This window comes from Dermacentor albipictus, unplaced genomic scaffold, assembly GCF_038994185.2.
Source record: "Dermacentor albipictus isolate Rhodes 1998 colony unplaced genomic scaffold, USDA_Dalb.pri_finalv2 scaffold_12, whole genome shotgun sequence".
NCBI classification, from domain to species: Eukaryota; Metazoa; Arthropoda; class Arachnida; order Ixodida; family Ixodidae; genus Dermacentor; species Dermacentor albipictus.
The window spans coordinates 11,201,837-11,218,677 of record NW_027225566.1 but is presented as its reverse complement, the minus strand read 5'-3'; the positions used below and the strand labels follow the sequence as shown (position 1 = coordinate 11,218,677).

The following is a 16,841-nucleotide window of genomic DNA, read 5'->3' as shown; positions in this document are numbered from 1 at the left end:
AAGCCATTCGAATCCTGGGTCGCACACTACAATGGACCCACGGTATCGTCTGGTGTCCCGGGCACGAAGGCCTGCGGGGCAACTAAGAGGCGGACTGCACAGCTCGAGGTCTCACTAGCCGAGCGGCAGACCACACCGTTCTTCAGCCCCCGACAGACCGACGAGCGACCCACGAGTTATTAACGACAGGTCAACAAATACTACAGGACCAATGGCTCGAAAGAACGCAATACGCTCCCCCACACAAAGCTCTCAATAAACTCCAGGCAAGGGACTGGCGCCGCCTGCAAACTAAGACATACCCACACTTGTCTCGTCTACACGCAATCTACTCAGACAGTTATACGTCCCGAACATGTCCCTGGTGTAGCAACCACACAGCGACACTCGCGCACATAACACACGAATGCACCGACCGTCCGGGCGACGCAATTTCGCCAGGAGTCACAACACACACACCCACTACGTGGTCTTGGGAGGCGAGACTCTCCGAACTAAACCTGGGAAGCCAACTGGTGACCCTCGACCAGGCCCGGCGAGCCGCGATCGCCAGTGGAGCCCTGTCAGAGGGAACCACCCAGGAATGAACCGCGCAATGGTTTCTGCAACAATAAAGTTCCTCCTCCTCCTCCTCTTGACTCTAGTTGGGTAACTGGGCATGTCCCTCAGGGTACGCGCCGCTCTTCAATGACCCTGTTCAATGCCATGCGCCACGGAGTATGTTCAGCCTCAATGCAAAAAAACGTCATTTAAAATTTATCTGGTGCTGGGCGCAATCGTACACGCGTCATGTATGTTCAAACTTCTCTGTATGTATATTTACATAAATATCACCTGTGCACTTCACGAACGTTCCGCTGAATGACCGAGCATAGCCGGAGGGAGGCGCGAGAGAGGCTACAACATGCCTTATATATGACGCCACGCTGTGGTGGCAATGCATTGTCTCTTCTTTGTTACAATGCTAATCGCATTAACTTCGACATTTATCGTGAGATGGGTTCTGCGGCAACGTTTTTCAAGTATTTTTTGTCTTCGGTAATGTGAAGCAACCCATCTCGTCGTAACGATATTTTGAAACACAGAACCCCATCGTCCTTCATTGCTCTAAAATAAAATAGCATTTTCATAGTTCCAGGAATAAGTGTCCCGGAGAAAGGGGGAGCTCTAACTTACCGACCGAAAACACTGCAGCGACGGCTCAGTGGCTAGAGCGTTGCGCCAGTGAGCATGTCTATTAAAGCGAAGCTTTCTGTGGCTCCCCACATTTCGGGTTCTAGCCCCTGCTGTCTCTTGCCATTTACACAACTATGTTCACTGTTTATATGTGACTGGTACTCTATCGGGCGCTGGCTGCTCAGTGCTGGCTGTTGTCTTCCATGATTGCCGTCCCGCGTATAGCCGGGACCAGCATCGTATATATTGCAAGGTCAGGTGGCCTGGGCTATAGATGAATACGCAAGCGCCAACATAATCTCTAACACAAACACAGTTTCGTCGCCATGTCGTAGCCGCCATTTCTTCGTCGTTCAGTCATAGCGCAGAACAAATACCCAATATACACTGTCGTCATAACCGTGCCGTCATCATTCCCTTTTCGTCATTTCTTTTGTGTCTTTTGGTCGTCCCATGCAGTCTTCGTCACTTCGTCGTCGTCGCGCCACTATCATTCAGTCACCTTCACGTCGTCGTGCAGTCGTCGTGCAAGCATCACCCAATCGAAATCATGCAGTCGTCGTCATTCCGTGAGTGTCATGTTGCTGGCGTCAGTCCGTCGTGGTCGTGATGTGGTACTGGAGCTTTCGTGGCTTCTATCATCGTCCGGTCGTCTTCAGTGTGTTGTCGTCACTCTGTCCTCACCATTCCCATCGAGGTTCCATCGTAACTGTTCCGCCATTGTCAGTGTGTAATTGCACTCACTCTTTCGTCCTCGCTCAATCATCGTCATTCTATCGCCATCATTTCGTCGTGCCCATGCTGTGGTATGCAGGGCTTCGGAATTACATTGTTACCGGGCCGCCGTCTTCAGACTCTCGTCATTACCCTGTCGCCGTCACTTCCGTCATGGCTCTATTGTCATCGTTCCGTCGGCGTCAATATGTCATCCTTACTAACTCTGTCGTCCTCACTCAGTCGTCCTCACTCAAGTGTAATCGTTCTATTGTTCTTGCTGATTCGTCGTCATTCCTTCTTCAGATGTCTCGGGATGTCTTCGTAATCATACAGTCGTCATTATGCCATCATTGTCAGGCAGCGCTAGTCATTCTGTAGACATCGTTTCATCGTCATTGTTCCGCCGTCACTCACGTTTTTCATCGTCGCTCAGTCGTCTCAGTCCCAATGACGTCATTCCATTGTCTCGTCGCTACTTCGCCGCCAATAGATGTTTTATGTGAAGTCGTAACGCCTTTGTCAGGCCGTCGTAGGTCCATGGTGGTCGTTCCGTCGTCGTTATGGCGTTCTCATCCTATTGCCACCAATGCCCACTACCCAATACCAGACGCCAGAAGTCGGCAATAGAGAAGTGCACAAAATGTTGGCCGTATAAGCCATCGTCGTAGTACTTATGCGCATTTAATCTGTATTTCTGTCGCCCTTAAATGGAGGCCGTGCCTGCACCTAAACATTTTCTTACTACATTTGCCTTACCACTTTACGTTAGCTTAAACATTGCACATCTCTTGCGTCATTAATATATTATTTGCGTAAAATAACACTAAATTCACATCATTTCCTGCAAGCATTTTGGTTTTCAGCATAACGTTTCCATAACATTTACTTTGCCGTTTGCGCAAACATCACCCAACCCTTCGACTGAACACCGATTTCCACGTATGGGTTGAATTCACCGATTTCTTTTTTCTGTCTTGCTTAGCCGCGGTTGCCGCACTCCGATGTGGATACTACGAAAAAAAGTGCCTCTGTGCTGAGGTCTGCTTCGCCAAAACTGCAACGGCTCATTTCTTAGGACAGCGTGCGTGCAGGCTTCGCGAGAAAGGGTGTAAAGGACAAACAACAGATTAATCTGCAAGGTTCAGGATAGCGACAAAATCAGAGGAGTAACGCAAATGTGTATGCACAGTTACCGGGTCACTTTCTCTTTCACGGCCTGTTGCAGTTCAACCAGCGGAACCCGAAGCAACTCAGTGCCCCCAGCTATCGGCGTGCGGCCTCGCCTGTCCTCACTGCTGCCAACGCCGTGATGAAGATGGCTGCATTATTTGCAGCTGCCTGGAAGCTGAAATGGGTAAGAAAGAACACCCATTAGACCACTTTGTCAGCTATACATGGTAGAAATGATTCTGATATGGTTTATGCATCCATTGAAGATTGCATGGTAAGCAGTAGTTTAGTGGTGGCAACCAACAAGTCTGCACATGCAGACAGGGTTCTATTTTTGAAGCAGAGTTTGCTGTAGTCTAATGCTCACTTCTATATAGATTTTTTATAAAACTTTTATCTATTACTGGTATGTTTCTCGGGGAATGGCGATTGTAAGTTACGCGCTCAGCTGCCAGGCGACAATGGAGTCATATAACCTGCACCGATGATCCCGCTCACTTTGCCTAGTTAATTTATTTATTTATTTATTTACTATTTATAACCGAGCGTGACATGCTCCAGTAGAAATTGTTCATGAAGGTGGTTGGAGCGGATGTGGGGAGAAGTGTACAACTAAAAGCGTTATGCATTTAGAAAGTTACAAAAACTGTCACACCTTAGCAAAGCGTTTTCACATATATTCTGTTCACGGCAAAGAAACGACACTGACTGAATGGAATCGTTTATTCCATGGTTATGCAAACAGAAGTGAGTCCCGTACCTGGCGCGAAGCGCTATTCTTTAGAGCCACCTTATCTACAAGGACAGGGGTTACAGGGGAGGGTACGAGAGCAACAGCACGGCTATTGCCTCGCCAGGGCGTGGTATGCAATAATATGCATGTGGAGACACGTGGAAATAGCGTGGTAGTTAGTCAAGGTGAGAATGTAGATACAAGAAACACCACTCCTGCCGACACGCAAGAAATTATTTCCTGCGCATGTTCAAAAGTTGGAAGTTACACGGCAGTTAGGGTGGGCCAAGTACGGGGTAAACAAGTAAAAACTGAAAATAACTAGAAAACTGATACTCAGGAAAATATGGCAGTTAGTTCGTGCTGAAAACATAGGATCAAGAATGGTAATTAAGTTATCAGGAAGACCATTCCACAGTTCAAGGGAATGTGGTTGAGCTGATCAATAGAAAGCGTTGGTGCGTTCGAAAATGCCTTCGAAGCTATGACTGTTGTGCAAACGAGTGAGATCTTCATAGCGGAAGGAAGAGGGGGAAAGTCGTTGGAGGGGCACTGAGTGAATTTTATGAAGTAAGCAGAAAATAAATTCCGGTGCAGCCCATCTTACGACGACTGTCGGCGGTACGCAATATTTGAAGCAATGTAGTGACACGACATATTGCCACCGTAGAAACGCTTCGTGTATGAAGCGTGTACGGTAACTGGGCTCCTCTCTCGCCACTTCAAGCAAGCTGCTTAATCTGGCTGAACCGCGTCAAGTCCCTGCGAAGTCCTTTGTGTGGGCTCCGAGGTTGCATCGGTGGCGCATCGGTGCGCACGAGCCGCGTACTGCATGTGGGATCTTCGGTTGCACTTCCGTCTGGATTCGCTGCGGCATCTGGTGGCGCCGCTGCGAAGCTCGCATGTGGCCTCCGAAGTGTATGACGCGCCGGTGCGCGCAAACACTGAGAGACGCGCCATGTATGAGGCGTGTACTGCATCTGGGCTCCGCTCTCGCGCTTCTCTCGGGACACACTTCTGCCGAGAAGTGCGCGCGTGGCCTCTGAGGGCCGCTGTGTGCCGGCGCATGGGAACGCTGAAAATTGCGGCTCCACTTGCCGCACACCCAGCAGCGCGTAACTCAAGTTGGTATGGAAGAGATTAATTGAAGAGCGACACCCAGTGCATTCGCGATACAGATAACTAAAGCATGCGGCCACTGCACTTGAGAAACCCTGGACCGTGGGCTCGGCTCCCCCCAGCATGGTAGAACTCGTAAAGGTTTTCTTTTTTTATTGCGGTGACCGGAGAAATGGTTAGATACCCCGATTATCCGAGAGGCAGAAACTGCGTGATGTAGGCCAGAAATGCTAATCGCATTAAAAGCGATCGCTCTAAATTAATACAAGGAAGGCAGTGCCAGAGATGATTTAATGTTTGTAATACTAGAATTTCGGCCGTAGTGTCTAGCAGTAAAACTTTCAGCATGATTCTGAACAGATTGAAATGCCTGGTAATGTGAACAAAGGGGTGACGCATGTTCTAGTTGCGGACTAATGAGTCCTGAGCATGCGAGTCATGGGATCGAAGGGCGTGTTTTATGAATGTTGCATTTTAGATATCTTAGTGTGTGGGATGCTGTTGTAGATATTTTATTGGTATGGCTTCTCCATGAAAGTTATAGTGATAGATGCACGCCAGTTTAACTGTAGGATGTTGCGCCAGTTGCATGGCTCTGAAAATTACTGAAAACAGAAAATTATTCTTTGCGGGTTCAATTCATTAGTAACCGCCGTGGTTGCTCAGTGGCTATGGTGTTGGGCTGCTCAGCACGAGGCCGCCGGATCGAATCCTGGCCATGGTGGCCGCATTTCGATGGGGGCGAAATCCGAAAACACCTGACTGCTTAGATTTAGGTGCACGTTAAACAACCCCAGCTGGTTAAAATTTCCGGAGTCCTCCACTACGGCGTGTCTCACAATCAGAAAGTGGTTTTGGCACGTAAAACCACTTAATTTATTATAATTTAATTTGAAATTCATTGGTTCACATTTACCAGTAGCGATTTGCGAGCAGGAGCGCTATTTAGGTATGAGACCGAGGCCCTGTTGAAGAGCATGATGATCTGCAGGCGAATGAAATTTACGATTGATTGCGCAATCACCTGCTAACAGTCGTATGTTAAAAGTGATATGAGATTACATAAATACGAAATGACATAACTAGAGGACAGAGATAAAAACTATCTTGGGGAGCACCGGGAGTGACATCACTGAGAAGGTATTCGTAACGACGAATTTCTAACGGAATAAAACGAGAACAAAGGAGTAACCGAGGGGCCCGCTTTTCAATTATCATATCACAAGACGCCAGCAAACAAAGGCGCCAAGGACAACACAGGAGAAATTACTTGTGCTTACTAATTAAAATAAAGACATTGTAAATACATTATTTATAAATAATTCTAAAATTTATAATTTCTTTTTTCTATTATTAAGTACAAGTGATTTCCACTGTAGTGTACTCAGTGTCTTCGTTGGCATCTTATCGCCTGATTAATAAAAATCAGGCCCCTTGGTTAACCACCTTTCCTCTCGTTCATTACATTATGATGGTCTCGAATCCAGCAACCAAGCCGCGAAGGTTTTTGAGTGATGGCGCTGGCTGACACTCCGAGGGTTAGCCGTAGTACTAACACATAAATACTCCAGAAAGTGAATGGGAAAACAGCGCCGGCGGTAGCTCAATTGGCAGAGCATCGCACGCGTACTGCGAAGACGTAGGATCGTTCCCCACTGCGGGAAGCTTTTAATGCACTTTCAATTACAATAATTTATATTTTCTTTATTTCAATTAGTACGAGTAATTTCCCTGGTGTGGTCCTTGTTGTCTGTTGGCTTCCTATGTTACAAAATAAAAGTTACTCACATAGATAATGATGAGTAATGGAGATTTTTGTAAAGGAAAGTGTATATATTAGTGGACAGTGCGCAGCGCGATAACAAGCTTCCGAAATGTTGAAATCTAGATACTCATTTATAAATGTGCCTCTCCATTAACAGATTGTACGCTATTGTATTGCGAAAAAAAAAACAATTTTCTTTAAAATAAAGTTGGTAAATTGGAAGAAATTGTTGAATTCTCAGTGATAAGTGCTGCTCGAAGCATTGACGTTTTCAAAAAAAAAAGTACTTTTGATACTCATACGGCTTCATTACAGTTCATATTCACTTCATGCACTGTAGAAAGAGAACATCAAGCCATCCACGATGATGTGCAGGATGCTACCTTTAAGCTACCTACACACAGAAAACTGAATATTTTAGCTGACTCCTTAGCCGCTGTTCCAAAACTCAAGATTCACAGAGCGGTGGAAATATGCGGCCCGTTTTGCAAACCCTGAATAGTAATGCAGGACCGTGCGTCGAGGTACACCGGATTCATCGCCATGCTGGGAATCCCCACAACATTGCTACTGACGAGCTGTCGCACAGGCCTCCTACCCAAACACTTGCGTCATTTCTCCTTCTATCTCAACCCCTCACCTAACTCTGCACCTGTAAACATTATGTCAGGTGTAACACATACGCTCTTATCTCACCGTGTCTGCTCGCTCCCCTGTCATTTAACTAGGGCGGGAGAAATTGTGCTTAGGATGCTTCGAGCTCGGGTGGCCCTTACACCGTCTGTCACATCTGTATGTAACTCCTAGCAGCTTCCATTGGTTGCAACATGCCCATACTCTCATCTTGCAGTAACGGGAACAGATGCCGATGCCTACGGAGGACTTGTCCCGGGTTGCTGACGGAGCGCTTCCGTATCCTACTGTAAGCTGGCTTAGGCTGCAGTGCCCCGATCAGCTATGATGGCTGGGTGTACAAGTCCAACAGAACACTGTTTGATTTTAGGCAGAACGCTGGAGTTACAGCATACATATATTGCACACCCTAAATTATTCCTCAAGGAAAGCCTTGAACCTGTAAAGGTTTTCAGTAAATATGTATATTAACCCATTATTCCGTTCCTTCAGCTCGCCTTCCTTGAACGCCTAACGAACTATCAACTCTTACCTTGAAGGTACGGCGAGGGCGCGCCTGAGGACCTGTGCCTATGCTGTGACACGCCAGTAAAGTAGACCAGCTGCCGTTTTCTAGGCGAACTGATAGCGTAGGCTAGCCAGAGCCACCTCTGTTACGTTTGACTGCCGAATCCACAACACTCACTCCCGACAAGTCTAGTCAGAGGTCCAATAAATAAAGTGCAGCCGAAGCCTAGCGTTCCGTGAAACGTTAAAAAAAAAAGTTATACACACAGGCAAGTTAATTCTAGAGACAATCAAATTCAATTTCTTCGAAGATAGCGCCCTCAATATACTGAATGTATGAACAATTGACAACAGCAAACATCCTATTCGGGCATGTAGCTAACGCAATTCTAAGATGAACAATAACTATTTGCCTTATTCCTTTGAATTACACACATTACCATGATTGAAATACTTAACTGTTAAGTTATACAGTTTGAAACGTTTGACCCGCCGTGGTTGCTCAGTGGCTGTGGTGTTGGGCTGCTGAGCACGAGGTCGCGGGATCGAATCCCGGCCACGGCGGCTGCATTTTGATGGGGGCGAAATGCGAAAACACCCGTGTACTTAGATTTAGGTGCACGTTAAAGAACCCCAGGTGGTCAAAATTTCCGGAGTCCTCCACTACGGCGTGCCTCATAATCAGAAAGTGGTTTTGGCACGTAAAACCCCAAATATTATTATTGAAACGTTTGAAGAGTTCCATATGATTCAGCAATTAATAGTATCCGAAGGCATACCGCAGTGTTAGATTCATTAGCCTTACGTAATAACAGTACAATACATGTGAATGTCGTCAAATCGCTATCAAAATAGCAATGAAAACAAGATGGTTAGAATTTTTGCACTGCAGTGAAGTACAGCTTGTGAACAACAAGGAATACCAACCCGGAAAACATTTATTGTGACGTCCTTAAATTTGGGGATGGGGGGGGGGGGGTAGCATTGATGGACATCATGTTGTAAGCTCGAGGAACTGCTGACTTCAACTGGCAGCTTATTCCACTTTTCATGCCTGAAACCTTGGGTACACGGAGTGCGTTATATCATTGAGCAAAATACCGTGTTACGTCTTAATACGGCGATGAGAATTCTTTGGACATTGCCAACGAGGCGATCCTTTCGTCAGCGCGCGCCCAGATGACACCGGGGCCCGACAGACTGTGACTCGCAAACAAAGGAGCTCACTTCGAGGTGCCAACTACCGCGAAGATCACTCTACCTGAACCTGACCCTAACAAGCTGAACTAATTGATGAAAGGGGCGAACGTCGAAGGCTACTTCGGAAACAGCGTCGGCCTCAGATTCCCAGAATGCTACACGCTTGAGCCATATTCGGGGGCGAAGATGTAACATAGGACGCGGAGTGCGGCGGAACGGTTCGACATCATGGGAGGGATATTGTGACCGATACGCTGATTGTGATGGGCCGGGGTAGTCATCAGATTCTCTAGCCTACGATCCTAGGGATGACGAATGATTTTAAATGTGGAGATCTCGACCTTCGGTGCAGTGGAGGTGTGCTGACGTGTCCTGATGTGAACTCAGAGGTTTAATGTGCTCTACATGAAGTGGCATTATGTATCTAGAGGCACTGTAAATAATGTAGAATAAACCATTTTTAGTTCATTCCTATTACTGGATGTGCTCGTCCCTGTGCCGGGTGGATTCTTGGCATAAGCACTACCCCGAGCCGCAACATTCTGGTTGGCAGCGGTGAGATTAAGAAGACAGTCCTTACGATCTGGGATCGGCGGACCTGAGAACATGGCTGCAGCAGACGCGACCTTCGCAAGCTCAAGTTAAGCTGCGGATGGAAGAGTGACTTCTGTGGGTCCAGGATCAACAGAGTTCCTATTCGTGGCTCAGACGGGCACAACTGTCGTAGTAACGGCGTGAAGACGTGAACGAGTCGAGGAAATTTGAAGAAAGAGCAGCAGAAGGCACTCCTAACCGTCTGGGATAGGCGCACCTGAGAACATTGTTGCGGGAGACACGACCTTTGCAAGCTCGAGGTTGGGTGACTGCTAGGTTTTGCCGGACGATAAGGACAGGGTCCTATCGGGCAATTAGCTCCGATTGATCTCCACAGGTGTGTGGTCAATACAGGGGAAGTTGTAGTCGGTACTCAGAAAAGCATGGATATCACACTGTTAAAAAAAGAAGAGCTGCTGCTTTTTCCAGCAGAGCTCGGTATAAAGATTAACCATAACTTGAAGAAGCCTGAAGTGTGTATTGCGAATGACGGAGTGTATTTTTAAGAGGACGAGCTCACAGATGCCTCGGAAAAGAAATGCCGTGAGAGGAAAAAAGGGAGGAGGAGAAGGAGTGCCAGAGGAAAGAGCGGAAGAGAAGTAGTGCGAGAAGGAAATGAGTGCGTGCGAGAAGGAAGAAAAGAGAAGCCAGGCAAAAATTTTGCTCGAGAAAATAAAGATGGAGCAGGCGAGACTAGCGCGCAGTACCGATGCGGCGCCGCCACAAACGCAAACCGTGATAATGAAGACTTTGCTTCAGCCGTGCAAAAGAGGCGATGAGTCTGTACCTGATTAATTTTGAACGAACTTGTGAGAAGCAATCATTTCACCAAGACACATGCCGGAATTGTTGCTTGCGTTGCTGCCGAGAGAAGCCTCGCAAGTCGTGGCACGACTGAGCGCAGCCGAGGCAGGCGTGTACTGTTTGTTCCGTGAATTCGCGTTCCCTCGCAAAATACAGGCTTTCCACAGGGAAATTTTGGATCAGGTTTCCACAGCATAGAAAGAGGCCGAAAGAAAACTTTGTTCAGTTTGCGTGTAGACTGAAGGAGAATTTTTAAGAGTGGGTGAATGAAAGGAACAGGGGCGCATAACGTCAGTAAACTCACACACCTAATCTACTTAAAATAGTTTTACGAGACCCTAACAGATGACGTGGCCCTTTGGGTTAAGGACAGGCAGGGAGGTGTGTCTGCAATGGGTGCAGGACAGCTGGCCGATGAGTAAGTGGCAAGCCGTGGCTTTGGGCCACAGAACAGTGACGCGTATCACTATCAAAAGCCGTCCCCACAGACAAAATCTTACCCTCGAGGGCACAAAACCACACACACACAAACAAAAAAAAGAATGAGTCGACACTAATCTCAGTTCAGCGCGCATCGAAGAAATAGCGAAATCACCTGAAAGAGGTAGAGAGGAACCAGGATATCGTTCGGAAGCGATCTAATCCACACTTCAGCTAGCATGTTATAACTGTAAGGAAACGGGTCACCTCGCCGGAACTTTCCAAATAAAAGGTCAGTATTCGCTTGTATAAGCACTCACGCTTGTAACGTCAGTAATCTAAAGCCATGCATGACGGATCTAATGGTAAATGACAAACAGTGTCGGGTACTCAGGGACTTCGCGGCCACCATTGACCTCGTCTGAAAAGTGAAGACTACGTGTTCGAATGCGCCTGGATAAGGTAGGCCGCCGGCGAATACTCAGCGCGCCTACCAATGGCAAAGGTACAGATGGAAGGACCTTTCGGCGATATCGAGACAGTTCAAGTTCAAGTTAATTTATTTACCACATACATGGAGTTTCCCATAAGTGGTTGGAACGAGGGAAAAAAGCTGCATTAAAAACAGCTTATCTGGCCCCACGTCCCCGGTTCACTAAGGCAGCATGGCAATAAAAGAAAAAAACCTTTCAACGTCGGTGTCTAATGAGAAAACATGATATGCACAGTTGACTATTTTACAAAACGTGAGATTTAACTGAACATATTTAACACAGCATGCTTCAAACAGAAGTCTTAGAGAGTGTGCGAACGTTCTCATAAGAAATCTGGAAGTTATTTCATGTCTTCGGCAAGCAATAACTTAATGTTTGAAAGCCATAATTTGTGCGCGACTGTGGCACATACCATTTTTCCGAGTGTCTGTTTAGGCGCGAAGAAGGATTTAGTTCCAAGTTAGCTACACTGTGTCCATAACCGCGATTTCTTGCGGTATCAGATCTAAAGGAAACTAATAAGGTGTATTCATATAGCACATTTAATTTAATTACATTATATTTGACGAATAGTTCTGAAGTATGTGCATTAAATGGTAGGTTTGCAACAGAACGTAGGGCATTTTTTGTAGGATAACAAGATTATTTATGGATTGCTGCGTTCCGTTACCCCACATTAAATTACAATAGCGCAGATGTGATGAGAAGAGTGCCTTAAATATCGAAAGCTTTTGAGGAACTGGCAATACACGCTGACATTTTCTCAGTACACCCAAGACCTTGCAAAGCTTGTTTTGTAAATGTCCCGTATGGTGATCCCATTTCATATATTCGTGAAACATTACACCTAGAGATTTTACTGTAGAAAATTCAATTTTATTATTATTCAACACGAGATTGTAAAAATGAGAGAGCTCATAAAGTGGAGATATAGAGCGAAAAATAATAGCTTTAGTTTTTGAGCAGTTCATTTATAAAGAATTGCTGAGTGTCCAGCTGCATATTTTTTCTAAATTCAAGTTAGCTAGATTCACGAGATCATGTATATTTGTTGCTGAAAAGACTGCTATTATCAGCGCAGAATATGTATTGGGCTGAATGGTAACATTTACAATATCATTAATAAGCATATTAAACAAAAGCGGGCCCAATATGCTGCCTTGGGGAATTCCATATTTAACAGGTTGCATAGAAGACAGAGTTCTGCTTATCGATACACATTTATTTCTGTTTGTTGAGTAGTATTGAATTAAATTTAGGGCAACACCACGAACTGCATAACACTTCAGCTTTCCTAATACTATTTCATGGATGATTTTGCCAAAGGCTTTGGACATATATAAAAATATGCCGTGTGAATTTTTTTGCTTCAATATTTTTTAAGTATCAATTCTTTTTGAAACAGTAGAACACCTTCTTTTGAAAAACCTAATCTAAATTCGTATTGCGATTTAGTTATGACGGAATGTCTGTCAAAAAAAATGTGACTGTCTACGATGAATAATATTTTCATGTTCTTTGGAGAATAGGTGAAGGATTGAAATAGGCCTATAATTCCCGAGAATGTTTTTATCTCCCCTTTTGTGTATTACCGTCACCTTAGCATTCTTCATATTCTCTGGGAAAATGCCAGTTTGTAAGAAAAGGTTATAAATATGTGTCACACACGGTGTAAGTAGATCAATAACATAATTAAATGGCTCCATTTTTAGACCATTTACATCCTCGCTCTTACTCATCTTAAAGTTGTTAAATACTCTTAATACTTCATTTTCATCAGTTAGGTAAAAAAATATTGATTCCTTGAGCGGCACAGGTAAGTAATCAAAGGCACTATCTTCATGTGAGCTCTGAGTTACAGATGCAAAGTATTCATTAAATTTGTCGGCTAACACCCTGCCTTTGATAACTTCATTATCAATTACAAGTTCTTCGAAACTACTTCTTACTCTACCTGGACATATGAAGGAGTGTAATTTATTCCGCATTTGTTTGATATCTGTGACGCCTTCGAACATATTAGAATAGTAATTTCGTTTTGCTTGCCGTTATAATTTAATGATCGAATTTCTACATTTTTTAAACATCGTCAAAGCTTCTGGATTTCGCTTAACTAGGAATGCATGAAAAAGCCTATCCTTTTTTTTTATTCGAAAGCATGCCCTTAGGCATAATACAAAAGATGTTAGAAATACACGAACAGATTCGACTCGTGCAAAAAATCTAGGAGTGAACGATGCTGGGGTCCATGAATCCAACGTTCAAGGTCGGGTGGGCGGCCAGGCCGAAGGCCTGTTGCCCGGAGATGGCGGAGACGGCTTAGATGAAGCCCTGGGCACGTCCATATTAGGTGTGTCACTGTCACATTTTGGATTCCTGTGTTGCAAAATAGGCACGATGAGCCGTAAGGACCATGGTATTGTTGTGGCCAGAGAGCGGTCACAGACGGGGTGAGTGCGACCCCGACACGTAGCCTCCTTAACGTAACCTCCTCTCGGCGGGTTAACCCGCCAGGGAGGTCTGACCCACACGGAGGTATGAGAGCTCGTGTGGTACGTCGGAGGTTTTCCTTTTCCCGGATCAGTCGTCCACAGGCGTCTTCAGGAAAATGTTGAAGTGGGTATGTTGTGATCTGTGGGTGGGTTGCCATATCTGCTTCAAGGAGACCCGGCAAGGCTGCTCGAGGCACCCACTGGACGCGTATGAGGATATTCGTAGTGGCAGCAAGACGGTGAATGCTATCTGACAATATGGTGGACCGAGATACCCTACGTATGTCGTGGATAGCTTGAGTCGAGTCTGTGCGAATGATGAGTTGAGAGTATCGAGCATCTTGAACAGTAGGTAGCAACGCGGCCAAGCCGTCTCGTATGGCAGCAAGCTCAGCAACGTAGGCCACTGGTGCAGAATCGGCAACATACGAGCACGTTTGGCCTGCCTCTGGTATCAATGGACACACGAGAGCTGTGTGAATCATGGTGCCATTAACACTGGCATCAGTGTATGCTACAAGAGTCGTATCGTCTTGATTGTCATCGGCGCGATGAAGGCGGGAAACATGGGCATTCGCCTGACGAGGAACCGGGCTATACAGACGACCAAGAGGCTTATTGTCACTTAATTGTACCCTTTTCCACGGAGCTACATCGGGTCTCGTAGATGCTGGATTGTCTATTTGGTGTCCCATGTACCGGGCCAGTGAAGCAGCCGAGCCGAAATATGATGGGTTTAGGGCGCGCGCGCATCGACGTTGGTGTACGAGTTCGTCAGTAGTGTTGAGTTGGGACTCAGCCTGTAGGGTTGGCAACGGAGTGAGACGTGGTAGTCCCGTTATGGCCCGCATAGCTTCATTATTAATGGCCTCAAGGCTAGCCCATTGTGCCTTCGTTAGATGATTAAACTGGGCTCTGTAGACAAGTCGTGGTTGCAATACAGAACGGACCAGAAGGCGAGCCATGTTGGTGCTCGCTCCGCCAGATTTCTTCGCAATCCGACGTATCAACTGTATCGTTTCTGCGGCCTGTTGCTTTGCATTCTTGACCCATGGTCCCGCAGATCCGGAAGAATCCATTTCAAGGCCGAGTACACAGAGAGTTGAAGCCTCGTGTAATGGTTGCTGATCCAGAGTTAGCTGAAGAGGCCGGAGTGCCAGTGGACGGCGCCCATACTTGTTCGCTACTGACATGTACGTCGTCTTGTCCTTGGAAATGTCAAGGCCTATCTGAGCACACCAGTTGTGCGTCATGTTTAGGGCCTCTTGGAGCGCTTGTTCTTGGTGGCAGATTTCAGGATCAACTGACCAGACAGTGATGTCGTCTGCGTACATTATGTACTGTGCGTTATGTATCGTGGCTAGCTTCCAGGCTAGTGGAAGGAGAGCAATATTGAAAAGGACTGGTGCGAGCACAGATCCTTGTGGGACACCCCGATGTGCGACGAACTGACCTACTTGGCCAGCCAGGCGAATGGAGGAGGTGCGAGCGCACAGGAAGGCTTCGACGAATGTGCAGACACGGCTAGGGAATTGAAGACAATGGAGAATTCCGACAATTACTTCGTGACTCACATGGTCGTATGCTTTACGAATATCCATTGCCAGAATCGTGCGAATTCTTCGGGAGCGGCCTCCGATGAGAACCATAGAAGATAGGTACGCAAGGCCATCTTCTGCGCCTAGATGAGCACGGAAACCGATTTGGCCAGGATGATACCATGAGTACCGCTCGAGCCACCATGTAATACGTGTCGCGAGCATACGCTCCATCAGCTTGCCTAACGTTGAGGTTAGTGCTATTGGGCGCATATGAGCGATATTATCTTGGGGTTTACCGGGTTTGGGAATAGGGACCATTTCTGCATGCCGCCAAGAATCGGGAATGACTCCTGTAGCCCAAGCTTCATTTATGGCCGCCAACAGCACTTCGAGAACTTTGCCTTCCGTGTTTTTATAAAGTTCATACGGTAGGCCATCCGGTCCTGGTGCCTTGCATGGCTTCGACAGGTCGATTGCCGCTAAAAATTCCGCCATAGTGAAGGCAGCTTGTATACCCTCTTTGTCAGAGAGCATAGGCGGCGTGCCTGCGTCCGCGGGAAGGCAGTGTTGAACAACGAAGGGAGGCGGTGCTGTGTCCAAAGGCGGAAAAAAGGTGTGGGCGACAGTTTCTGCGAATACTGCTGGTGTCTGGCCCGATGCTAACAGGGCGCAGGCTGTGGGTTCTGGAGGGCGCCGACCACGTTCCATTACTCGGAAGGTGCGCCAAATGGAGGCATTGGACGACGAAGGTCCGAGAGAAGAGCACCAGTCCATCCAACGGCCACGTTCTAAGCGGTGTTCATGGCGCCGAGCTACTGCAGTAAGGCGTTGGGCCTCTAAGCTGAGGGTATTTGGTGCAGGGTCACATTCCGATGCAAGTTCTGCTTGGCGGCGCGACGCCCAGAGACGCAGAAGTTGCAAATCAGGAGGGGTTCGCGATTCATCAACCCACGACGTACGTGTCGCCTCAACTAATGCCGCCTTAAGACAATGGGACGGGTCCACCATGAAGTTGGATACATTGCTTTCTGATTCCGCTCTGTATCGATCCCAGTCCACCACTCGACATAGTCGGCGGAGGCGACCTGTTCCGCCCGAAGATAAGCCAAGGTGAATCGGATGATGGTCGCTACCCCAGTGGTCGGGTTCACATGACCACGAGACGGTCGTCCTTCCTAGCCACCAAGATTATTCCGGTGAGTGTGGCGGCGCGCAAGGGTGGTCTCGCTGACGAGTAGGCACTGACACATTATTAAGCAGAGTGAATTGGGCGTCCATAAATGTGTCCAGCACACATGTACCACGCGCACTGGAAATAGCGTATCCCCATGTGGTGTGGCCCGTTAAAATCTCCTGCAACTATAATGGGGCAACCAGGATGTTTCTGTCATAGGTGCACCAGCCAGCCGAGACACAACTGAGCCGCACGACCGCTGTAAGGGCGGGCATAGTATGAAACGATGATAACGTCCGTGC

The 16,841-nt window shown here is 46.9% G+C and overlaps 1 protein-coding gene across 4 annotated transcripts in view; it reads left to right on the top strand.

The window, feature by feature from the left end:
* The window catches only part of LOC139051532 (papilin-like), a 532,082-nt gene that overhangs the window by 296,845 nt on the left and 218,396 nt on the right, over positions 1 to 16,841 (top strand). For all 4 annotated transcript variants that reach the window (XM_070528503.1, XM_070528504.1, XM_070528502.1 and 1 more), the window contains one exon: positions 3,119 to 3,247. In XM_070528503.1, coding sequence (XP_070384604.1) covers positions 3,119 to 3,247 — 129 coding nt within the window. The remainder of the gene's footprint in view (positions 1 to 3,118; positions 3,248 to 16,841) is intronic.